This window comes from Suncus etruscus, chromosome 4 (genome assembly GCF_024139225.1).
Source record: "Suncus etruscus isolate mSunEtr1 chromosome 4, mSunEtr1.pri.cur, whole genome shotgun sequence".
NCBI classification, from domain to species: Eukaryota; Metazoa; Chordata; class Mammalia; order Eulipotyphla; family Soricidae; genus Suncus; species Suncus etruscus.
The window spans coordinates 15,121,274-15,145,762 of record NC_064851.1 but is presented as its reverse complement, the minus strand read 5'-3'; the positions used below and the strand labels follow the sequence as shown (position 1 = coordinate 15,145,762).

Genomic DNA, 24,489 nt, shown 5'->3' with positions numbered 1-24,489 from the left:
GATTTGATCCCCAGCATCCCATATGGACCTCTGAGCCTGCCAGGAGTAATTTCTGAGTGTAACAGCCAGGAGTTATCCCTGAATACTGTGAGGTATGGCAAGAGGGAGGGAGGAGAGAAGGAGGAGGAGAGGAGCAGGAGAGGAGAGGAGAGGAGAGGAGAGGAGAGGAGAGAGAGGAGAGGAGAGGAGAGGAGAGGAGAGGAGAGGAGAGGAGAGGAGAGGAGAGGAGAGGAGAGGAGAGGAGAGGAGAGGAGAGGAGAGGGAGAGGGAGGTGAGAGAAGGGGGGAGGGGCAGGGAGAGGAAGGAAGGGGAGGGGAGAAGAGGGGAGGGGAGGGGGAAGAAAGAAGAAGGAGGAGGGGAAGGGAGAGGAGAGGAGGGGAGGGGAGAAGAGGAGGGAGGGGAGGGAAGGAGGAGGGGAGGAGAGTAGAAGAGGAAGGGAGGGGAGAGGAGAGGAGAGGAGGAGAGAAGAGAGGAGAGAAGAGGGGAGAGGAGAGGGAGAAGAGGGGGAGAGGAGGAGAGAAGAGAGGAGAGGAGGGGAGAGGAGGAGAAAAGAGAGGAGGGGAGGGGAGGGGAGGGGGGAGAAGAGAGGAGAGGAGAGGAGAGAGAGGAGAGGAGAGGAGAGGAGAGGAGAGAGAGGGAGGAGGAGAGGGGAGGGGAGGGGAGAGGGGAGGGGGAAGAGGAAAGGAGAGAAGAGGGGAAGGGAGGAAAAAGGAAAGAAGGGAGAGGAAAAGAGAGGAGTTGAAGAGAGAAGGAAAATAAGACCAAAGAAAGATGACCTTACATTGTGGGTGAGGGCAGTGATTTGGGTCGTCTGTTGTTAGTTATGATTTGTTTTTATTTCTTTCTAGTGAATGTCACTGTAGGGGGTGCCATAGCTACCTGGCAGTCCCTCAGGGGTGCTGGGGGATTGAACCTGGAGTCCTCTGCGTGCCTGACGGCCATTTCAGCCCTTCAAGGGCCCTCCCTGGCCCTCCCTTTTCCATCTAATCCTGTCTGTGCTCTACTGGAGACAAGGCTGAGAGGAGATCTTGGGATCAGAATGTGCAGGGGCAGAGAGGGCAGGCACAGGGCACCCAGGAAATGCCAGCCCCTGCTTCAGGGGCTCCTTCCCTGCAGGGGGTAGATCCCAGGGGCCACCTGGAGACCTCACCTGCTCCAGCTTCCAGAGGAACTTGACGGGGCGGGCGCTCTCCAACAAGGGCCAGTATAGGAAGGCGATTCTGCAGCCGTGGACGGTCAGTGCATAGTGAGAAAAGCCATCCTCTGGGGGATACAACAGGGACGGTGGTCAGGCATGGCCGTGACTGTTTCCCTGTGTCTCTCTTCTTCGCCCTCCTGCTCTCCTTCCTTTCTTTCCCTCTCCTTTTCTTTCCCTCTCTCCCTCTTTCTCCTTCTCTCTCCATTCATTCTCTTCCTCCTTCTCTCTCTTCCTTCCTCTCTACTTCTCTACCTCTCTCTCTCTCTCTTTTACTCTCCCCTTCCTCTTTTCCTCTCTCCTCCCTCCTTCCCTCCTTCCCCACATGTCTGAGCATATAAAGTCCACGTGATATCCAGGATCTTCTCAGCACTCCAAGTGGGGGGGGGGTGTCACTCAGATCTTAACAAACACCTCAAATGACTGTCCTACCCAGACCCAGAGAAGGGGGCTCAAACACATTAGCTAGGACTGGAAGTGGGGTTCAGGAGAGGCCCTCCTATGGGAGGAGGTGTGACTTTGGAGGAAAAGGGGGACTCTTGACCAGGGGTTCCAAGCACCCTATCTCGAGAAGGTGGGTGGCAATGAGAGAAAGAGAGGTACAGCCCCCAGGAAGTTCCACTGCATTCAGGGAGCTGGCAGGAGCGGGTTAGGGGAAGCCCACTACACAAGAGGGAGTACAGAGAGGTGTTTGCTTATGGGACAGAGAGAAAAATCTCAGAACTTCAGAATGCGGTGAACACAGCGGGATAGGAAAGGGGCGCGCGCACCAAGACGTACACGCATCTGCACAGTGCAGTCACACACAGGGCACACTCACACACACTTGCACACGTTCACACATTTACATGCATGTTCGCTACATATGTGTGCGCATCATGCAATCCATAAATGAGCATGGTTTCATGTTCACATGCACACAATTGCAGACACCCGACTACACTTTCATAAGCACACACACGAGCACTCGCCTTCACAGACACACACACACACACACACAGTCATAGACAGCCGAGGGCCGGGCGGCAGAGGCGAGGCCAGCAGCCCCTGAGGCCAGGCTCACCGTTCTGCACCGTGTGGCACACGATGGTCTCCTCCTCCTTCTTGCCCTTGCTGGGAGTGACCCCGTGCTTCATCCAGAAGGACAGAGTGAAGTGGTCACTGAGGTTGTCCTGGGCTCCGGAGCCCAGGCCAGCCGCGCCGCCCAGGGGCACCTGCACAGCCTGGGTGCCGTTGAACCAGTAGATGAGGCTGCTGTCCTGGCTGTAGTGCACCGACAGCCCCGCCGTCCAGTTGGCGTTGGGGCCAGGCATGGGCAGCAGGTCCACCTCCCCAGGGGCAGCGCCTGCAGGGCCCCCCCAGAACAGCCGCATCAGAGCGAAGGTGATATGGGCAGCCAGGGAAGCCGGAAGCAGAGAGGGGAAAGGGGAGCAAGGGGAGACTTCCTCCCTCCACAATTTGCTGACCAAAAGGACAGGGACTGGGCCCGATGGGTGGCACAGAGGTAGGGCGCTTGCCTTGCACATGTCTGACTTAGGATGAACCGTGGTTTGATCCCCCGGCATCCCATATAGTCCCCAAGTCAGAAGTGACCCCTGAGTGTCACCAGGTGTGGCCCAAACTCCCCCCCAAAAAACAAACAAAAACAAAAACAAAAAAAAGGGAGGGCCGGAGAGATAGCATGGAGGTAGGGTGTTTGCCTTGCATGCAGAAAGACAGTGGTTAGAATCCTGGCATCCCATATGGTCCCCCACGCCTGCCAGGTGCGATTTCTGGGCTTAGAGCCAGGAATAACCCCTGAGAGCTGTTGGGTGTGACACCCCCCCCCAAATAAAGGGACAGGGAGGATGCTATTGCCATGGCCTCAACTTCCTCTCCTTTCATCCCAGGAATTTTTGAGGTCATCACACAAGGCTGTAACATCTCTGTGCCTGCTTTGACCTGTTTATTCGCTCCATGGGCCACACACACCAACCCCATAGACAAGCTGGGGCCAACCAAACACCTGCTGGCAGTGGACCTGGCCTGGGGGCGCAGGGGCCACCCACCGCAGAGCTTGCGCAGGGCCCGCTCAGAGTAGTTGTCCCGGTCGCAGCCCTTGGCCACATGGCTTGTCTGCAACTCGATGGTGGCCTGAATGTTCCAGAGAGGCTCATCGCAGGTCTCCAGGTGGATGCCGGGGAACAAAGCCAAGCTCCCGGCTCCCGGGGCATATTCAATCCTTTTATTCCAACCTGCAAAGGGAAGAGGCAGGAAGATGCAGAAAGAGGAAGGGGCGGAAGCCCCCTTTATGCTTCTCTGAGCAGCTCTACCGTAGGGTGAAAGCGGCCAGACTGCAGAGATGGCTGCCACCTTCCCACACAACTCTCTCCCTCCTCCCCGTCCTCTCCCTCCTCCTCTCGTCCTCTCCCTCTCTCCCTCCACTTCCTCTCCATCATCTTTTCCATCCTCTCTCCTCTCCCTTCTCCTCCTCTCTCTCCTTCCCATCCTCTCTCCATCCACCTTCTCCACCTCTCCCTCTCTGTCCTCCTCTTCCTCCCTGTTCTCTCCCTTCTCTTCTTCCTTCTCTTACCATCCTCCTCCTTGTCCTCTCCTTCCTCTCCTCTTCTCATTCTCTCCCTCCTCCTTCTCTCCATCCTCCTTCCCATCTTCTCCCTCCTTCTCCTCCTTCTCCTCCTTCTCCCCTCCTTCCTCCTTGTCATCTGCCTTCTTGTCCTCTTCCTCCTCCCTGTCCTTTTTCTTCTCCTCCTCGTCCCTATTCTCTCCCTCATCTTCCCATTCCCTCCCCTCCTCCTCTCTGTCTTCCCCCACATCCTCCCCCTCCTCCTCTCTTGTGGACTCCCGTTTACTCCTTTATTGGTTATTTGTATATCCTCAAAGAGCTCCCAGAATGAGAAATTGATTCCCACCCCCTACTCCCCTTTTTTTTTTGGGGGGGGGGAGATCTTGGTAATATTTATCTGCAGCAAATAATCCACCCAGACAAGAGGGTTAAGGGGTAAAAGGTTGGGCACAGAGAGTCCTTTGTCAGCCTACTACCAGCCCCCAAAAACAACTGGAGCCACCCAGCAAACTCTCCCAAAAGACCCCAACACCTCGCTCCTAAACTATTTATTCAGTTCTCAACAGCGCTCCCACCTGGAAGGTCAAGGTGGGGCAACAGGCAAAGAATAATCTTATGGAAATGTTTTCATCTATACAACACTCTCTGTCCTCTCTTTCCTCCTCCACATCCCCTCCTTCTTCTTCCCCATCCTCTCCCTCTTCCTCTGGTCCTCCCCCCATGCTCCCCCTCTTCCTCTCCCCAGGGATGCTCACCCTGCCAGCTGGGCTTGCAGGTGGGTTTCACCTGGATCTCCACCTGCGCGTCGTCGGCCGCCCGCTTCTTGCCGCAGTCGTAGGCCGTCACGGTGAACTTGTACAGCTTCTCTCCACTGTACTCGAGCTTCTCGGTGTTCTCGATGTTGCCTGGATGGGCAGGAGGGAGGGCCCAGGGGGCTGGGGTCAGACCAGGGTAGCCAGGCAGCAGGGGTGGGTGTGGAAGGGGGGAGTGGGGAGTCACAGCAGGGCCCGGGGGTGTCCTGTCCAGGGTAGGCCGGGGGTCCCCGCACCCACCAGCCACCCACCGTCGTTATCGATGAGGAAGGGGGTGTTGGGGGTGAGGATCTCGTAGTAGCAGATCTGGCTGTACTGGGGCGAGCAGTCGCCGTCGATGGCCTCCACGCGCAGGATGCGGTCGTACAGTTTGCCCTCGGTCACAGCCGCGCGGTATAGTCGTTCCACGAACACAGGTGCAAACTCGTTCACGTCGTTCACTCGCACATGCACCGTGGCCCTGTGGGGACAGGATGGCAGGGTGGGCCAGGGCCGCAGGGACACCCCCAGCCGGCCAGGGGCCACCGCCCAGCCACAGGGCCCTGATGTGAGAGACAGGATCCCCATGCATGCGGGGGGACAGGTCCAGGGGACTGTGCAGTGGAGGGGATGGAAAGTTCTGGGCAGTTCTGGGTGGGAGGTCACACATGGGGCCTGAGCGAGGATTTGTGTCTCCTGCGGTGGCCCTGGAGCCTAGGCCTCAGGCTTCTCTCTGCTGGGTCGGGGGTCCAAGTTCCTCCTTGGTGCTGTGGCCATCGTGTGCATGTGTGTGTCAGTGTGTGTGTGTGTGTGTGTGTGTGTGTGTGTGTGTGTGTGTGTGTGTGTGTGCGCGCGCAGGGAGGAGGGGAGATGGATGCTCTCCTTTTCTCTGTTCTCTCGCTCCTCTCCCTCCTCTTCTATGTCCTCTCCTTCCTCCTGCCTGTCCTTTCTTCTTTTCCCTCTTCCTGCCTCTTTTCTTTCTCTTCACCTTCCTCCCTGACTCTCTCCTCGCCCTCCACCTCCCCATCCTCTCCCACTTCTCCTCTCCCTTTTCTCTATCATCCTCTCTATTCTGTCCCTCCTCTCCATCCTCCATCATCCTCTTCCTCCTCCTCTCCATCCACTTGCTGCTCTCCTTCATCCCTCCCCTCCTCTCCCTCCACTCCCTCCCTCCTCCTCTCTGTTCTCTCCTTCTTTCTCCCCATCCTCTCCCTCCAATCCCTCCTCCTCCTTCCATGTACTGTGTTCTTCATCCCTTCAGCAGGCTTCATGCGAGTAGGGGTGCTTCTTTTGTACTCAACCTATCTTTCCCCAATCTTCACAACAACCCAGTGAGCAGGTCTAGGCATGATTTCCATTTCCACCACTCAGCAATGCTTGAGACTGAGGGTTTGGTACAGGGTCCATCCCCAGTGTTGGGGAGGGAGGCAAAAGAAAGGGGAAGGGCAGCATATGGGACTGAGGATAAAATGCAGGGACTAAGGGTAAGAGCCATAGTGAAGTGGGGAGGGCATTTGCCTTCTTTGTGACCAACCCAAGTTCATCCCCAGCACCCCACTTGGTTCCCTAAACACTGCCAGGAGTGATTGCTGATTGCAGAGCTAAGTAAGCCCTTAGCACCACCGAAAGAGTAATCCAAAAACCAAAACCAAACAATCTGGGGCCTCGCCCATGTTTGGCAAGTGCCTGACCACTTGAGTTCTCTCCTGCACCCCATTTTCTTCATTCCACTGAGAATAAGCCAGTTATCCGGGTCTTAAGAGGCAGAGCCAGAGGCTGGAGCGATAGCAGACAAGGAAGGCAATTGCATGTGCCTAACCCAGTCATCCCTGGCATTCCCTATGGTCCCCCTGAACACCACCAGGAGTGTGATTCTTGAATGCAGAGCCAGGAGTAACCTCTGAGCACTGCCAGGTATGATGGGGAAGAAAAGGAGGCAGGGCCAGACTAGACCTAGCTCTAATATATTCCCTGTGTAGATTCCGGTCATGGTGGTCCTTGTGAAGGGAAGCCAGGAGAGGGTATGGGGACAGAGGACAGGGCAGGGCTGCCTCACTTGTGGGACTTCTTGGTGTTGGCCCCGTCAGGGCCCTCGCCACAGTCATAGGCCTGGATGGTGAATGTGTGTTCCTTCTGGGCCTCGCAGTCCACCGGCTCCTTGGCCCGGATCAGCCCTTCTCCCGTCGCTTTATCCAGGATCACAGCCTCAAAGGGCACCCCAGATCCATGCAGCCGGAAGCCACAGATCTCACCTGGCCAGTTGTACAGGGAGGGAAGAAGTGTGAGGCGCCTGCACCCCCTTCCAGAATCAGCCTTAGCCTCCAGGGAGCCCCCTCACCCGCCTTCCAGAGCCCTTTTCCTTCTCCTGTGCACAGGAAAGCTTAGGCTGACTTCACTGATGCACAAAGCTACAACCGCTCTGCCACACACACACACACACACACACACACACACACACACACACACACACACACACCCCATTTCCAAACCACCAGAACTGAGATCAGTAGATGCCCCGGATGCACTTAACTCCTGCCAGCCCACATCCTGCTCTCTGGCTCCCTTTCCCAGCCACTTCTCACTTCATCTGCCCTCTCCCAAGCTCCTCACCACCAACACCCCCATTTCTGAGGGTACTCCCAACCCCAACTACCTGCATAGCGTAGGGGGGCATCCTTGTCCAAGGCAAAGAGAGGGGGATTCAGCAGGACGGTGTTGTCATTCTCCATAACGATGCCCTGGTATTCCGCCTCGATCCATGGCTTGTGCTTGTTGGCTGAGCCCCCCCAGGGAGAAGAGTTTGAGCCTCTGTTCTGCCTGGGCCCTGGCTGACCCAGACAAGCCCACAGGCCTTAAACATTCCCTTAAAACACACACACACACACACACACACACACACACACACACACACCAGCATTCAACAGGCAAAGAAGCCAAAGGGTCTGTTAGAGGTCACAACCTTCTCCTGGAGCTGGATAGGCAGTTTCCATGGTAACATTGGGGGGCACATCTCTGGGAAACATGCTCAGAGAGTAGAGAATTTTCTTTAGGGATCTCAAGTGAATGATTTCAAGTGCAGACCAGATTTTCAGGGCGTAATGGTGGGTTACTCAAGGCCCTGAGAAATGGAAGGGCAGAATTGTAATGAAGAGATCTAGAAGTTTCCTGAGATTTTGGTGGTAGGTTTTTTGATAGGGTTTTTTTTTGGGGGGGGGCAGTGCTGCAAGGATCGAATCCAGGACCTCATAAATGCAAGGCAAGTGCTCTGTGACTGAGCTAAGTCCCTAGCCGAGATTTGGGTTTCTTTTATTACTTTGTTTTATTTTATTTTTTGCCTTTCCATCTATCCCCACCAACCCCCATTTCAACCCCCCCCCAAGCCCAATCAAAGGCCCTGTGACCCCAGGGTGGAGAGATGAGGAGACAGGACAGAAGAGAACATTTATAGGCCAGAGGGAGGGGACAGGGAAGGACAGGGACAGATAGAACCGAGAAATTGGTGCCAAAGAACTGGTCCCCGCAGCGCCACATCATAAGGGATTATGGAAGTGGCCTAGAAACAGAACCAATCCCTGTCCTGCTTCTCACCCCCGCACCCTAGGACACATTCTGAACCGAATCAGCACCCCACACCCCAAACCAGCTCACCCCACACTCCCCATATCCCTGAATCCCTGTATTTGGACACACACCCACAATAGGTCCATTTTCTCCCTTCCCAGTTCACCCCTTTTTCTTTCTCCTCTTCCAGTTGATGCCAGGGTTCAGACAAGACTCCTTCTACCTCCAAATGTCACCCCCATTCCTACCAGCCTTGGCCCATGTGTGTCCCCTTCTCAGAACTGGCTGGTGCCTCACCTAGGAAGGTTCTGGGGGCCTCCTCCCCTCCCCCATGATGTCCCATGCCCCCTCCACAAGGACTTGCCCTAGCTCATTTTTTCCAACACCCTAACAGGCTCCTGGTGCATATCCACCAACAGGGCATGAGCCTAGGAAGTGGATTGTCAGAGGGAAACTGAGTCACAGAAGGGAAGGAAGTCATTGCCGGTAGGCGGTGGTGAGCAAGATGGCCTCTTCCCACTCTTCCCTCCAACCAACCAAACACACACACACACACACACACACACACACACACACACACACACACACACACACACACACACACACACGTTTCCTGCCAAGCACCACCCCCCAAGACCACCTCCCTGGAGAACTGGCCACTGAACAAGGGCAAACAGGCAGTGCCGGGTGAGTCCCAGAAGTGGGCACTGGGGCATTGCCAAGCTGAGTCCCCATATCAACAGTGCAGCCTCTTCCCCCATTCCTGGCCCAGGGACTCTTCCAGGCACCTCTCTATCCTTGCACACCCACCCTGTCTCTCTCCTTCCCACTGGTCTCCCATTTCATTCTTTTTTTTTTTTTTGCCTCCTCCTTTGCCCTTTATGGTCCCCCTTTTACCCCCCTCCCACACTTCATGCTCCCTTCGCTGCTCAGCAGCACCCCACACCCACTTCTGCCTTTCCTCCACCTGGGTGGGGGGACCCTCTTGGGCCTCCCTCCTTCCTCCCTTCCCTCCTCCTTCCACCCCTCACCCAGCTCAGTGGCTGGAAGGGCTCAGCCAGGAGCAGCTCAGTGACCCCCCAGCCCAGCTGCGTGCTCGCGTGATGCCAGCACTGCTGCGCCAATACCTACGTGCTTCGAATCCCTGAGCCGCCAGGAGCAGTTTGTCCCCGGTGGGAAGGGGTGAACTGGAGGCAAGCCCCCCCATTCCCAGGAGCCCCTCCCCAGGCCTCCCCAAGCCAGGACAGCACCCGTCAGGTACAAACCTGAGAAAGGAGGTGCCCCAGCCAGGAGCCATTGGGTGGCTGGGCCAAAACCCACCATCCAGAGAGACTCAGGGATGGGGAAGGAACAGAGAGGAGACAGTGGCAAAGATGGGGGGGTCTAGGGGAGAGGAAAGCCGGGGTGGGGGTGGGGGAAGAGTGACACCTGTCATTTCTCCATCCTTACCCCCCACACCTCCTGATACCCTTTTTCTCGTGTCCTGTCCCCCCCCCCTTTGGCTCACCTTTGTTCCCGGAGCTGGAGGGGAGCAGGGAAGCCAGCACGAGGGGCAGCAGCAGGAGGACCATGGCTTGGGGTGGGGAGGATGGAGTGATCACTCGCCTCTGGGGCACCCCCATCCAAGCCAGAGTCTTCCACCTGGAGGATGGGGCCTGCAGGAGCTCCCCCAAAGCAGGGTCCCCGGGAAAAGACCACCCACACACACCCGTGCAGCTAGGCGGGGAGGTCCGGGCAGGGGGGGGACTCGCAGTGGCACCCCGATCGCTCCCAGCCGGGTGTCTTCTTCACTCGCTCATTCGCACCCCGGTGAAGCTGCTGCAGGATGACGTCACACCGGCAGGCGCTGACGGACGCGGCCCTGGGCCAATGGGGTGCCGGGGGCCGGGCCAGGTGCTGCAGGGGGGCGGGACCCCATGGCCCCCCAGGGAGCCGGCTGGTGTGGTTGGGGGAGAGAACCAGTCCTGGGCTATTTTTTCCCCTCCCCTGTGACTGCAACTTGGGGGGAGCAAGGGAACTGCGGGGACCGGGGAGGAAGCTGCAAAGACGTGGAGGGGATGCAAAATGAAATTAGGGGTCCAGGAGGAGGAGGAGATGGGGGGGGACTCGAGATGCTAGAAACCCGGGGGTGGGGAAGGGAGACGTCAACGGAGACCCAAGAGAGTCGAGGAGGGGCAGGATCCACGTCACACACAGACACACACAGACACACAGACACACACACACACACACACACACACACACACACACACACCATGCACACGCACGCATGAGATTGCACACCCCAAATCTGCGCTAACCTCGTTGCAACGTACATGCTGCTGCGAATCCTTGCGGAGAGGGTCTGCGAAGAGGGGTCCTACACACCCTCTCCCCAAACCTCAGAATTCCCCCTCATTTCCCCGCATTTCTGAGTCAAATTTTGGGGTTCTTGGGTGTGTCAATGTAATTCACCAGGATATGGGAGCCCCCTCCCTGCCTCCTGATCCCCAAATTTCTCATCTTAACACCATGATCTGCTGCAGATAACAGGGAAGGTGAATGTGTGTGTGTGTGTGTGTGTGTGTGTGTGTGTGTGTGTGTGTGTGTGTGTGTGTGTGTGTGTAGGAATAAACATATGTGCTCAGGGGGGGTGGGATACAATATTTTAGGCATCCCCCAGCCCCATAATTTGGGGCTACCCTTGGAAGCATGGGTTGTCCCAGCTCAGGCAATTCCAACAGGGAGGAGTAAATCAGGAGACCTCAGTGGATGCTGCCCCTGGGAAAGGCAATCTCACCTCATGAAGAATTGGGGGTCCAGAATGCCAGGGTTTTTGGCAGGAAGCTGTTTGGGGAAGCTCTGGGGCCGCACAATAGGATTATCTTATGAAATTCTAGCCTGCTGACTGCCCACCCTGTTTTCTGGGAGATGTGGGGAGGTTGGGCCACACCCAATGGTCCTCTAGGGCTATTTTTGGTTCTGTGCTCAGGAGTGACCCCTGGTGGTGCTCAGAGGACCATAGGTGGGAGGTAGGAGGGGTTTGGAAAAAAGATGGACTGAGTGCCAAGTATCTCGCTAGTCTCTGCTCCCTCCTAATATCTTAGTGCTAAGTTGAATAGTACAGTGGATAAGGCCTTGTATGCAGCTGACTGATATTTGGTCCCCACAGGGTGCCCCGGAAACCTCCAAAGCTGTGATCCCTGAGCATAGAGCAAGGAGTAAGCCATAAACAGTGCCAGGTGTACCCCCCTCCCTGAAAAATACTGTTTGTGCATCTCTTTGGGGGTGGGAAGCTGAAAAAAAATCCATTGCTCACTGCTATTCTATCTCCCTTCTGGGGCAGATTACCCTCAGGGGTTGGGGTGGGTTAGGGGTGTTTCCAGTACAAGTGACCTTCAGACAGATCTAAGGCTCTCATGACTGACAGCTTGAGACCTGCTCTGGGTTCCAAGGTTCCAGGTTCCTTCCTCAGCAACAGCTGAGCTCAGACACAGCCTTGTCAAGGTTCTGCCCAGCTGCAGATAGTCTGTGAGGGCAGGGAGGATGACAGGTAGAAACTTGGATTGCAACAGGTCCCTGTCCTGTCCTATAAAAATCCTAAAGAGCAAAGAGACCTTTGCTACAGCTTGTCTGGGCTGTGCCTCATCCTCACGGGCCAAACAGGTCCCCTCTGCTCCCCTTCTCCTGGATTCTTTCTCCTCACAGCTTCATCACCCTCTGGGTCAGGGCAGACGATGCCCCCCAACCACACAGGCTACTACCGCTTTGTATCACAGAAGGACTTGGAGAATTATTTGGAAACCCTAAGTAATGGTTCCCCCAGGACCCTTCCTTTCTCCTCTGCTTCCTCCCTCTTCTTTCTTCTTTCTCCAGCTCCTAGGGAAGGAGAATCCTGGAGGGATGGGACCCTGGAAGGGCTCCAGAAATCTGGGGACAACTCACAGCCCCCAGGTTCCATGGCACCCCTGCTACACAGACGTACCTCTTCTCACCCTAAACATAGGCATCGATGTGGCTCTGAGAAAGGTCGCACTGTTGCTCAAACCCGACAAGGAGATCCACCACGAGGGCGACCGAATGACCGTGAAGACCCTCAGCAGCGTCCATAATCATGAGCTGAACTTCGAGGTGGGGGTTGAGTTTGAGGAGGACCTCAGGATCATTGATGGGCGAATGTGCCAGGTAAGGGTTCTCGGGTCCTTTGGGAGAGTGGAGCGCTGAGCTCTTGAGATTTAAGACAGTCCAGAGATGCCTGTTCCAGCTCCAGCTAGGACAATGGAGCCAGGAGTTAAGACCTGGAAATTGGAGGGAAAGTTGTGGAGTCCAGGAAATGGGGGAGAGACCTTCCCCCATCCCCACATTTCCTCCTTATTCTCTATCCCTTCTTGACAACTGCTAAATAGAGGAAAAAATAAAGGCAAGCCAACATTTGCTCACCATTCACCCTCTAATGATCCCTTTCGTATCCCCCTATCTGTCTGTCTCTGTCTCTCTGTCTCTATCTCTCCTCCTCCCCACCCCACCCCCGTCTTCCAATCTCATAGCGGGGATCTCTTGGTCTCCTTTGCAGATCCCTCTTCATCCCTTATACCTCCTTGTCTCTTCCATTTTATTTTTGGCATGTGTTTGTTTGGGTTTGGGGGTCACACCCAGAAGTGCTCAGGGCTTACTCCTGGCTCTGTGCCTCAAAAATACTGTTGTTGGGGTGGTGGCACAAGTGGTAAGGCATTTGCCTTGCACTTGCTAACCTAGAATGGACTGCGGTTCCATCCCTGGGCGTCCCATATGGTCCCCCAAGCCAGGAGCGATTTCTGAGCACATAGGCAGGAGTAACCCCTGAGCGTCACTGGGTGTGACAAAAAAAAAAAAAAGAGTAATAATAATACTGTTATTGCATCTCTCCAGGGGTTGGGGGGCTGAGAAAAATTCATTGCTCACTGCCATTCCGTCTCCCTTCCGGGGAAGATTACCCTCAGGGTTTGGGGTGGGCTAAGGGTGTTTTCCAGTGCAAGTGACCTTCAGATAGATATAAGGCTCGCATGACTGACAGCTTGAGACCTGCTCTGGGTTCCAAGGTTCCAGGTCCCTTCCTCAGCAACTCAGACAAAACCTTGCCTAGGCCCTGCCCAGCTACAGACAGTCTGTGAGGGCAGGAAGGACGTCAGGTAGAAACTTGGATTGCAACAGGTCCCTGTCGTTATAAAAATCTTGAACACCAGAGACATTTGCTCCTGAAACCATATGTGGTGAAACCGCACTAAGGTGGAGCAGCAACAGCAGTGTGCAAGGCAAGCACACTACCCACTGTACTATCTCTTGTTCTTTACTTTCTCTTGTCCTTACTTCCCTCATGGGGCCCTGTCTTCTGCTGCCCTGCTTCTGTCATCTTCCAGACACTGACCCTCAAGTCTTCCTCAGCCCCAGCATTCTCCTGAGCTCTGAAGAGAAGTCCTCAACCACCGAGGCAATGTTCCAACTGGCCTGGGCTGAAGTCAAGCCCACTGGCATAACCAGCTTCAACCCTTATACTTCCTGTCTTTGTTAATGGAGCAAGACTCAGGTTTCATGTTCCCTGACTGCTGAGTTCCTGCACAAATCTATGCAAGGAAGTGCATAACATTCAGAATTAATGGAAGTTTTTTAGTATCTTCCAACATGATTGTAGTGAACCAAATTAACCATAAATGTAACACACACACAGAGCTTTTCAACGCAACACAAAAAAAGGGGGGATGGTGACATATCTCAAAAAAAAATTGGGAGGAGGGGAAGCAACACATATGGTGCTGTTTGGGGATTACTCCTGGCTCTACACTCAGGAATCATCTCTGGTAGTGCTCAGGGGACCATATGGGATGCTAGGGATCGAACCCAGGTTAGTCTCTTGCAAGGCAAATGCCTTCCCTATTGTGCTATCTCTCCAGCCCTAAACATCTCAGAAAAAGTCCCCTATAGGCCGGACAGATAGCATGGAGGTAGGGCATTTGCCTTGCATGCAGATGGACGATGGTTCGAATCCCAGAATCCCATATGGTTCCCCGAGCCTGCCAGGAGCGATTTCTGAACTTAGAGCCAGGAGTAACCCCTGAGTTACTGCCGGGTGTGACCCAAAAACCAAAAAAAAGTTCCCTTAAGATTATACTTAAGGATGGGGCCAGAGAGACAGCATGGAGGTAAGGCACTTGCCTTTCATGCAGAAGGATGGTGGTTCAAATCCTGGTATCCCATATGGTCCCCCAGGCCTGCCAGGGGTGATTTTCTGAGCATAGAGCCAGGAGTAATCCCTGAGCGCTGCTGGTGTGACCCAAAAGCAAAACTAAAAAAAAAAAAAAAAAAAAAAAAAAAAAGATTATACTTAAGGGCCAGAGAGATAGCATGGAGGTAAGGCGTTTGCCTTTCATGCAGGAGGTCATCGGTTCGAATCCTGGCGTCCCATATGGTCCCCCGAGCCTGCCAGGAACGATTTCTGAGCTTAGAGCCAGGAGTAACCCCTGAGTGCTGCCGGGTGTGACCCAACAACCAAAAAAAAGTTCCCTTAATATTATACTTAAATGGAGGTCAGAGAGATAGTACAGTAGGTAGGGCATTTTCCTTGTATGTAGCCAACCTGGGTTTGATCTCCCAATATTCCATATTGTCCCCTGAGCACTCCCAGGAGTCATTGCTGAGTACAGAGCCAGGAGTAGCCCCTGAGCATAGAGTGACCCAAAAATTAAAACAAATAAAAAAGATTATACTGAAATGATCATATTCAAGATATATTACATTAAATAAAATATGTATTAAAATTAGGCCCTAGAAGGCAGAGCAATAGTCCCAAGAGTAGGGTATTTGCTTCGCAAGCATCTGGCTTGGGTTCAATCCCTGGCACCCCGCCAGTATGGTCCCCTGAGCTCCACCGGGAATGATATCTGAATGCAGAGCCAAGTGTCTGCCCTGAACACCACCAACTGTGGCCTCAAACTAGAAAAAAAAAAATGTTTTAATAATACAAAATAAAATAAAATTGGAACAAGAGAAACCTCCTACCTTCTTTTGCCCTAGAATCACTTTGGCTATTCTGGGCTTTTATTTATGACTCCATATTAAAATGTAATCGCTTTTTATCTCTGTCTTTAACTGTGGAATATAAAGATACATAGTAAAGAAATAAGAAATGCCCCAAGTTAATAGAAAGTGAGAATTGGTCATTAGTAGGAAGCACATCACCATGTTGGGGGTGGGAGATAAAAGAAGAGGGGGGAACAGGAGCAAGGCTGGAAGGAAGCCAACATTCTGCTGCAAGGCATGGAGATAGGATATTTTATCTTATTTTATTTGGTTTGGGGCCATGCCCAGCAGTGCATAGAAGTTATTCCTGGCCCTGCGCTCAGGAATCACTCCTGGTGGTGCTTGGAGACCATTTTGATGTTGGGGATAGAATCAACAATGCAGATTGGCTGCATGCAGGGAAAGTACCTTACTTGCTGTACTATCTCTCAGGCTCCAGAGATGGAATATTTTATGCATGAAATCCTACCACTATCAAGATGTTAAGTCCCAATGTCTAAAATAAAATTAAACCAAAAAGAAAAAATATGTATGGGAACACTTGCCTTGCACACAGCTGACTCGGGTTTAACCCCAGCATCTTATATAGTTCCCTGAGCACTGCCAGGACTGATTCCTGAGTGCAGGACTAGGAAGAAACCCTGAGCATCGCAGAGTGTGACCCAAACACCAAAAGAACAGGAGGAGTATGACAAAGGGTTGAGAGGGTGTTGTGGGGGGTGTCGAGAGGGCAAGAGGTCCTCTCCAACTGCCTTTATCCTGCTTCCCCCACTACAGCCGGTGGTAACCTGGCAGGAGGAGCAGCTGGTGTGTGTGCAGAGAGGAGAGGTTCCCAACAGGGGCTGGAGACAATGGCTGGATGGAGAGAATTTGTCTCTGGTAAGCTGGACCAGAAGTCTGCTCCACTCACTCCCCCCCAGCCAAGGAAGGACAGCCATGTGGGGATATCAGACAGCAGGTGGAAGAGAGGGGCCAGGTGATCCCAGCTACATCACCCTAAATCAGAACTGGGATGGGGGTTAGGCCAAGAGCGATAGCACAGCAGGGAGAGCATTTGCCTTGCATGTGACTGACCCAGGTTTGATCCCCGGTATCCCATATGGTCTCCCGAGCCTGCCAAGAGTGATTTCTGAGTGCAGAGCCAGGGGTGCCTTGAAGAGAGGTCCCAAAACAAATGAGAATTGGGAAGACAGACTAAGCCAGACTGGACCCAACTGATGGGAGGAAGGTTGGAAATGAAGATGGGGCAATTTGGAACAAAGTGAATCAGGAAGAAAAAGGATTCAAAGGGGGAGCATAAAGATGCTTGAGGAGGAAACTCTTTCTGCACATCCTTGGGGGGTGGGGGCATGTCCAGGATAAAATCTGGGATTCCTGCTTACAAAAGTGTGCAGCATCTCTGGCCAGACCATTCATTCTCTCTTCTCCTCCTTCCTTCTTCTTTCCTCAGGAGCTCACTGCCAGGGAGGCTGTGTGCCTGCAAGTCTACCAGAAGGTCAGATAGTGGGAGCCAAGCTGCGGGGTCACAAGAATCCCCTGGCATGTATCCCCTCGGAGCCCCGATGATGCCAGATCAGCGGACTCCCTGTTCTGAATCTCTCTTTGCCTCCCTCTTCCACCCTGTTAATCTGTAACTCGCAATCCCCAGTCTAAAGTCTGCTCTGCCTCTCTCCACTGCCCAGTGTCTGTTTGCAGGCCTGGACCTGAGTTCAAGGTCTTGTATCAAGGTGAAAGACCCTGTCTGAGAGGACATGGCCTGGAGAATGACCAATAGCCATGCCAGAGTTCTGTTGGTCTTTGTTTTCTCCAAGAGTGAGTTAAGCTTCGAGTACCTGGAGATTAGAGGAAAGTCAGTGCAGGAGCCCCTTGGTAACCTGTGAGTGGGGAGGGTTAAAGAAGCGAATAGGAGTTTCTGGTTGTCTTGTGCCTTTCTCCAGAAAAAAAAAAAAAAACAGCAGAGCTAGTTAACAGAGCACACTGACTTCATCCACAAGAGTCCCAGCCATTACTGACTAGATCCTGCCTGTTTGGGTCAAAAAACCTAAAGTGATTTGGCTTGCATGCCTGCTTTGAGAAGAACTAACTTCCAGTAGTGCAGAAAAACACAGAAACAGTAACACATGAGCCAGGCAAGGCCACAGTCTGCAGAGAGGAAGATGAGGGTCTCTGGGCATATTTAAGTCACATCAGAAAGCTCAAGGCTCGAGACAAAAGTTGAGGGGAAGTGAGAAATGCAGAACCCTACCCTTACTGTCCTAGCATATCATTCTGAAAAACAGTGCAGAGGGTGGAGTTCTGGTAAGGCAAGATCCAGCCTCTGCCACCTCCAATCTCCAGAGTTTGCTTCTTGCAGAAAAATAGTCCCACTGGAGCCAAGAGAGAGAAGAATATGGATGGGAAGGTTGGGGCAGGGGGAAAGGGGTGATGTGATGAAAAGTCCCCATCCTTGAGATGAGGCCTGCCCTACCCTCTCACCCCCACTGCGGCTATGGCCAGGCCAGCACTCAACTCTGTGCCACACAGTGCTAGAGCTTGGACCCAGGACAACTCAGCTTGTGAGGATTATGGTACTTCACAGCCTTTGTGACTCTGGGAAGGAAAAGAAGTTCAGGATAACAGAGCTCCTAAGTTTTGGGGGGCCATCCTCTAGCTCCCTTTCGAGAAACACAGCAAAGCAGAGTGGGGTCATCTGGAGCGGCTCACCTGGCCCAGGGTACTGGGGCATGGTGGGGTCCCAGCATTTCTCTCCCCAAGGACTGTCCTCTGTGCTTCTCAGTCAGGCAGCCTTTATTGGATTCTTGCCACAGGGTCTGACCTGGCTCTTACTGACTGACAGACACCCCCCACCTCAGAAAGTGGCAGACACACCAAACTCCTGATGTGCACACAGTGGGTACACACCTCACCTGGTCCAACCTCTAGGAGCCTGAGTAAAGTCAGTGAACTGAACACACACATACACTCACACAATCTGGGTAGGCCATTCTCTCTCTCTCTCTCTCTCTCTCTCTCTCTCTCTCTCTCTCTCTCTCTCTCTCTCTCTCTCTCTCTCTCACACACACACACACACACACACACACACACAATCATTCATTCACTCCTCTCTTTCTCTTCCCTTTACCCCCCCCCTCCCCCCGCATCTTTCAAATCAGGCCTCTGCATGGCTTCTCAGAGCAAAGAACTGGTCATGAGGGCTGTTGCAAGTCAGCCCCTGAAGAGGTAGACTGATGGAGGGATGGAGGATGAGGTCTTTCCTCTCCAGCTCGGAGCACGAGTCTGCCACCCTGTTCAGCCAGCGGTTCTGAGGTGCAGTGGTGGGTAAACAGCTCGTAGACAGTCAGGCTTGTGGAAATATTAGCTTTATTTGGTGGACAAGACTGAAGTCCAAAGCCTCAGCATCAGTTACAGCCAAAAGCCCCTCGCCTTCCACAGACCCTTGTTTTTATCCCCCAGAATCAGATACCACCCAATGGTGGAAGCAGAATCAGGTACCACCCTAGGGTGGGGGCAGAATGCCAGGTCACACCCTAGGGTAGGGCAAAATCACCGATCAGGGTAGGGTCAGTAACATAATAATCCTATAAAATGGGCCCAGAGAGATAGCACAGCGGTGTTTGCCTTGCAAGCAGCCGATTCAGGACCAAAGGTGGTTGGTTCGAATCCCGATGTCCCATATGATCCCCTGTGCCTGCCAGGAGCTATTTCTGAGCAGACAGCCAGGAGTAACCCCTGAGCACCGCCGGGTGTGGCCCAAAAACAAAAAAAAAAAAACAAAAAACAAAACAAAAAAAAAAACAAGAACAAAAAAATAATCCTATAAAATGTTTACATACACAACAAGGACCACCAACAATGATGAAGAAAAGTTTGGGAAGGGACAATGACAAAGGATGGTCAGGCCCTCTGGAAGTTTTAGAGGACCCTCCCCAGTCTGGAGACACAACAAGCTCCCAGGACTGTCCCTGACTTGTTGACCAGCACCACTCACACCCAGAGACACTTTGAGCATTTAAAGTGACTATTTTGGGGCCAGAGTGATAGAACAGCGGTAGGGCATTTGCCTTGCATGCTGCCCATCCAGGACTTGATGCAGGTTCAATCCCCGCCACCCCATAAGATCCCCTGAGCCTGCCAGGAGCACAGAGCCAGGAGTAACTCCTGAGTGCCGCCAGGTGTGGCCCCCACCAAAATAAATAAATAAATAAATAAATAAATAAATAAATAAAATGCTATTTCAGCCTGAGATGGAAGATTTTCCCCTTCTAACCAGCAGTGTTCTACTCAGTGTTGGACCAGGAGCCCCAAATGTCTGCCAGAACCCCACTTTCTAGACAGAGTTCCACATTCTCCTCTACCTTTGCTCCTTTCCACTCAAAAGGAATCAGCCTGTGACAGGGCGGCAGTGGAGAGGCTTTCAGAAGCCAAGGACCACATGCTGTCCAGTCTAGCCCTCCCCATTCCCAGCACCCCTCTCCTATATCTTCCCCACAGAGGGGTCTAGCAGAAGCCCTAAAAAAAATGCCTTGATGAAGTCTCCATTTCAAAGGCCTACCAACCTAAGACCCTCCTTGCTGAGCCCCGCCTTGCATGCAGCCAACCCTGGACAGACCCCAGTTCGATCCCTGCCATCCCATATGGTCCCCTGAGCCTGCCAGGAGTGATTTCTGAGTGCAGAGCCAGGAGTAACCCCTAAGTGCTGCTGGGTGTGGCCAAAAAAACCCAAAAAATTTATCACTACAGGGGCTGGAGTAATAGTACAGCAGAGAGGGAGCTTGCATTGCACATGGCCAACCTGAGTTCAATCCTCAGTATTCCATATCATTCTCTGAGCACCAATAGGAGTGATTCCTGAGTGCAGAGTCAGGAGAAACCCCTGAGCATCACCTGGAGTGGCCTTAAGACAAAAAACAAAAGCAACCATTATCCTTTTTGAGGCAGAGCCCAGATTTGAACCTGATAAAGCTGACCTGGGCATCCACTCCAGTCACTAGGGTCTTGTCCCTTTTGTCTCTGATGGGTGAAGAAGGTGGGGTGGGCTAGAGAATTCTAAGCCACAATGTACAAGACAGTGTTTGGGAAATGGCAAGATCATGAGTGTGATTGCAGCATAGAGGAGAGGGGTGCCATGTGATAGCCCAGAAGCAGATTTACTGTGGACCAGCCACAGTAAATAGGTTTGAAGCAGGGGTGGATGGTGCTAGGATTAAGAAAAGAGACAGGACTGGAGACAGCAGAGTGGGTAGGGCACAAGACTTGCACATGGTCGACCCAGATTCAGTCTTGGGCATTCCATATGGTCCCCTGAGTCTGCCTGGAGTAATTCCTGAGTACCACTGGGTGTGGGTGTCACAAATAATAAATAAAATACCAAAAGCAAACCAAAACTAACCAAAGCAAAGCAATCTCCCTCCTGCTCCTTCCTTACCCAGTTGAACAGCAGGTGGCAGCACCAATGGGGATTTCTAAAATGGAACAAAAAATTCCATCCAGAAGACTCTTCCATCCAGAAGACTCAGAAAGGCTTTATAAGCATGAGGCTTTTTTGATCTCCATCATTGAGAAAAGAAAGGGAGGGAGAAAAACAGGAAGGGTGGAAGGGAGGGATAAGCACATCAGGCACTCACACCTGCGTTCTCCCCAGCTTTCATCTCCATCCTAAACCCCCATCACAACTTTGCAGAGAAATTCACCCTTCTTCTGTCCTCTGACCCTCTTCAGTCCATGAAGAACCAATCCAGTGGATACAGTAGCATGCTCAGAAGGAGTAAGAAGTGGATATGCAGGAGTTTGGACAGTAGAGGATTTGGGGGCTTAGGGAAGTCATATCCATTGGTGCTCAGGGCTCACTCCTGGCTGTGTACTCAAGGATCACACCAGGAAGGTTTCAGGGAACCATATGCAGTGCCAGGGATTAAATCAGGGTCAGCGATGTGTAAGGCAAGTTCCCTATCCCACTGTACTATCTCTCCAGCCCCTGAAAGATTAACAGAACTTTCTAAGTAACCACACATCTTCTGTATCATGTTCATGGGCCAGGCACCAGTTAGCCACAGTTGTGGCCTTTGTGTGTGTACTGTGGAGTAAGTAGACTGAGAAATGTGCTCCCTTGGGGTTCAGAGGTGTTTTTAAAATGGAATGGAAGAGGCCAGAGAGATAGCACAATGGTGAGATGTTTGCCTTGCATTCAGCCAGCCTGGGAAGGACCTGGTTCAATTCTTGGCATCCCATATGGTCCCCAAGCCTGCCAGGAGCAATTTCTGAGTGCAGAAGCCAGTAGTAACCCTGAGCATCGCTAGATGTGGCCCCCGAAAATATCCAACCAACCAATAAATAAAGTTTAAAATGAAGTGGAAGCCAATATAGACTTCCCTCAAAACACTAGAAATTGAACTTCCGTTCAACTCAGCAACACCTCTCCTGGTAATATACTCTAGGTACCCAAAAACAATACAAAAAAGTCCTCTGAATTCCTATGATAATTTTAGCACTATTCACAATAGCCAGAATCTGAAAACAACCCAAGTGCCCATGCACAGATGAGTAGCTAAAGAAACTGTGGTATATCTACAATGGAAAACTATGCAGTTATTAAGAAAAAATGGAATCATAAAATTTGCTTATATGTGGATGGATATAAGGAGTATAAGCTGAATTAAATGAATCAGCTGGAGAGGGACCGACATAATATAATCACATTCATCTGTGGAATATTTTTTGTTGTTGTTTTGTTTTTGTTTTTGTTTTGGGGACCACACCCGTTTGATGCTCAGGGGTTACTCCTGGCTAAGTGTTCAGAAATTGCCCCTGGCTTGGGGGACGCCAGGGGATCGAACTGTGGTCTTTCCTTGGCTAGCGCTTGCAAGGCAGACACCTTACCTCTAGCGCCACCTCACCGGCCCCGTCTGTGGAATATTTTTTAAAAAACATGGTATGAAAATAATACCTAAAGACAATAAAAATGACGGGTATGGGGGTACAGTTAAGACATGTTAGACATGATCCTCCTGGACAAAAACTGGGAAGTGAAAGGAAATAAAGTGATATGCATAATACCCCTTTAGCAACAATACTGCAAAGCAGAGTGCCTAAGAGGACGAGAGGGGGGTGGGGATGTAGGGGTTGAGAGAAGATGGGAAGGTAACTGGGAAAATGAACACTAGGTGTTGAAACAGTGTATGATTTAAACTCAACTAGCAACAATTTTTAACTCTGTATCTCACTGTTATTTAATTAATAAAAATTAATTTAAAATAAAACAAAGTCAACTGGGGCTGGAGAGATAGTACAGTGGGTAGGGCATCTGTCTTGCAGGCATCTAACCTGGGTTCAATTTCCCTGAGTTTAATCAGGGGGTCCCCTGAGCCCACTTGAGTTATCACAGAGAGATCCATGAGCACTGGGCTAAGGGTAAGCCCTGAGCACCACCAGGTGTGACCCCAAAACAAACAAGCAAAGAAACAAAAAATAAACAAAGTGAACCAAGAAGAATCCTGGTGGTTGAGGAGCCAAATCTCAGCCCATGTAGCTTTGATGGATAGAAGAAGGGAGACAGAAATGGTCCATAGAGCTATTGGCCAAAAATACCATGAAGGAGCCAGAGAGATAGCGCAGAGGTTAAGGCACTTGCTTTGCATATGGTCAGCCTCAATTTGATCCCCAGCACTGCAAAGTAATCCCACCAGGGGTTACTCCTGAGCACAGAGGTAGAAATAGCCCCTGAGCACCATTAAGCATGGCTCAAAAGATCCCTTCTCCGCCCCCCCCCCCCACAAGAAAAGTGTAATGAGGACCATAAGCCCCAGAAGGAGAGAAAGCACTGAGACAGACCCCAGCTGGGGTCATGCTGGGGATAAAGTGAACAGGAGAGATGCAAAGTCTCTCACACCTGCCTCCATCTTCCCTTCCAGATCCCAGTCAGCACAGCTTCTCTGAGTTATCCAGTGAGGATAGGACCACTACTCTTCACAGGCTTCCTGAACCCCAGTTTCCCACCAGCCTGTCCCTGGGGAGACAAGGACAGGAGCTGAAAGACACTCTGAGTGAATGAATATCTGCCCAAGCTAGAGTGGAAACTAGTCACGAACATCTATTTCTTGGGCCAGAATGACAGGATGGTGGGTAGGGCACTTGCTTTGCAAGGGGGCCAACCTGGGTTCAATCCCCAGCACACTATATGGTTCCCAAAGCCCTGCCAGGAGTAATTCCCAAGTGTAGAGTCAGGAACACCACAATAGTAGAAGAAGAAAGAAGAAGAAGAAGAAGAAGAAGAAGAAGAAGAAGAAGAAGAAGAAGAAGAAGAAGAAGAAGAAGAAGAAGAAGAAGAAGAAGAAGAAGAAGAAGAAGAAGGGCCAGAGAGAGAGCATGGAGGTAAGGCTTTTGCCTTTCATGCAGAAGGACAGTGGTTCAAATCCCGGCATCCCATATGGTCCCCTGTGCCTGCCAGGGGCAATTTCTGAGCTTTGAGCCAGGAGTAACCCCTGAGCACTGCTGGGTATGAGCCCCCCCAAAAAATAATTTAAAAAAAGAAGAAGAAATGTTAAAAGGAACCAGAGCGGGAAGGGTTGCCTTCCATGTGGAAGCTCTAGGTTCAATCCCCGACACTTCATAGGGTCCCCTGAGTCTGCCAGAGTAAAACAGGAGTAAGACCTGGGCAAATATGGGTGTTGCCCCAAAACCAATAACAATAAACAAGCTCCAATTTCTCAAGAGACAGATGGGACATAAATATGTGGGAAGATGGAGAGACGGAGAGATAGCACAGCGGTAAGGTGTTTTCCTTGCACACAGCAGATCCAGGACAGATAGTGATTCAAATCACGGCATCCCATATGGTCCCCGGGCCTGCCATGAGCAATTTATGAGCACAGAGCCAGGAGTAACCCCTGAGCGCTGCAGGGTGTGACCCCAAAACCAAAATAAATAAATAAATAAACAAAAACACAAACAGTTCAAAAGAGTATATACCTTCCCACTTGTAATCTTGGAGATGTTTTCCCTAACATGTGGTGAAGTACAGAGAGATTGTACAGGGGTGAAGCCACAGACCTTGCAAGCAACTGACTTTGTTCTATCCCCAGCACTTCGTGGCCCCCTAGAGCACCGCCTGGTTCTACCCCAGAGCACCGCAGGGTATGGCCCCAAAACCAAAACCAAAACTGGTGAAGTGGTGGGTGAGCGATTCCAGGAGCAGACAGCAGGTGGCGCACAGGACTGAGGGTGAGGAAGAGGGAACCGAGCCGAGTTACCTGTCATTTCCAGTAACTTCTGCCTCCACCCACGAAGGCCTGCTCCAGCCCCACCTACTGTTCCCGCCCGCCGGGGCCTAGGGTTGGAAGTCCCAGAGGTCC

General features: G+C 52.1%; 2 protein-coding genes across 2 annotated transcripts in view; one reads left to right on the top strand and one right to left on the bottom strand.

Annotated features, from left to right (window-relative positions):
• Window positions 1-9,951, bottom strand: part of CLSTN3 (calsyntenin 3) — a 34,146-nt gene extending 24,195 nt beyond the window's left edge. The window contains 8 exon segments of the mRNA XM_049771969.1: window positions 1,151-1,263; window positions 2,259-2,540; window positions 3,244-3,429; window positions 4,514-4,663; window positions 4,822-5,030; window positions 6,606-6,801; window positions 7,203-7,325; window positions 9,618-9,951. Coding sequence (XP_049627926.1) covers window positions 1,151-1,263; window positions 2,259-2,540; window positions 3,244-3,429; window positions 4,514-4,663; window positions 4,822-5,030; window positions 6,606-6,801; window positions 7,203-7,325; window positions 9,618-9,732 — 1,374 coding nt within the window. The 5' untranslated portion in view covers window positions 9,733-9,951.
• Window positions 9,952-11,724: 1,773 nt separating this feature from the next.
• Window positions 11,725-16,922, top strand: RBP5 (retinol binding protein 5). Its single transcript, XM_049772169.1, has 4 exons — window positions 11,725-11,899; window positions 12,096-12,274; window positions 15,920-16,021; window positions 16,593-16,922. The coding sequence occupies exons 1-4, from the start codon at window positions 11,827-11,829 to the stop codon at window positions 16,644-16,646; spliced, it is 408 nt and encodes a 135-aa protein (XP_049628126.1). The 5' UTR covers window positions 11,725-11,826; the 3' UTR covers window positions 16,647-16,922.
• Window positions 16,923-24,489: the final 7,567 nt, after the last annotated feature.

Excerpts from the sequence above, each read along its gene's own strand:
- RBP5 (XM_049772169.1), top strand. The coding sequence starts at position 11,827 with ATGCCCCCCAACCACACAGGCTACTACCGCTTTGTATCACAGAAGGAC. Across the intron at positions 11,900-12,095 it reads GAATTATTTGGAAACCCTAA|GCATCGATGTGGCTCTGAGA; the intron begins GTAATGGTTCCC and ends CCCTAAACATAG. Across the intron at positions 16,022-16,592 it reads ATGGAGAGAATTTGTCTCTG|GAGCTCACTGCCAGGGAGGC; the intron begins GTAAGCTGGACC and ends TTCTTTCCTCAG.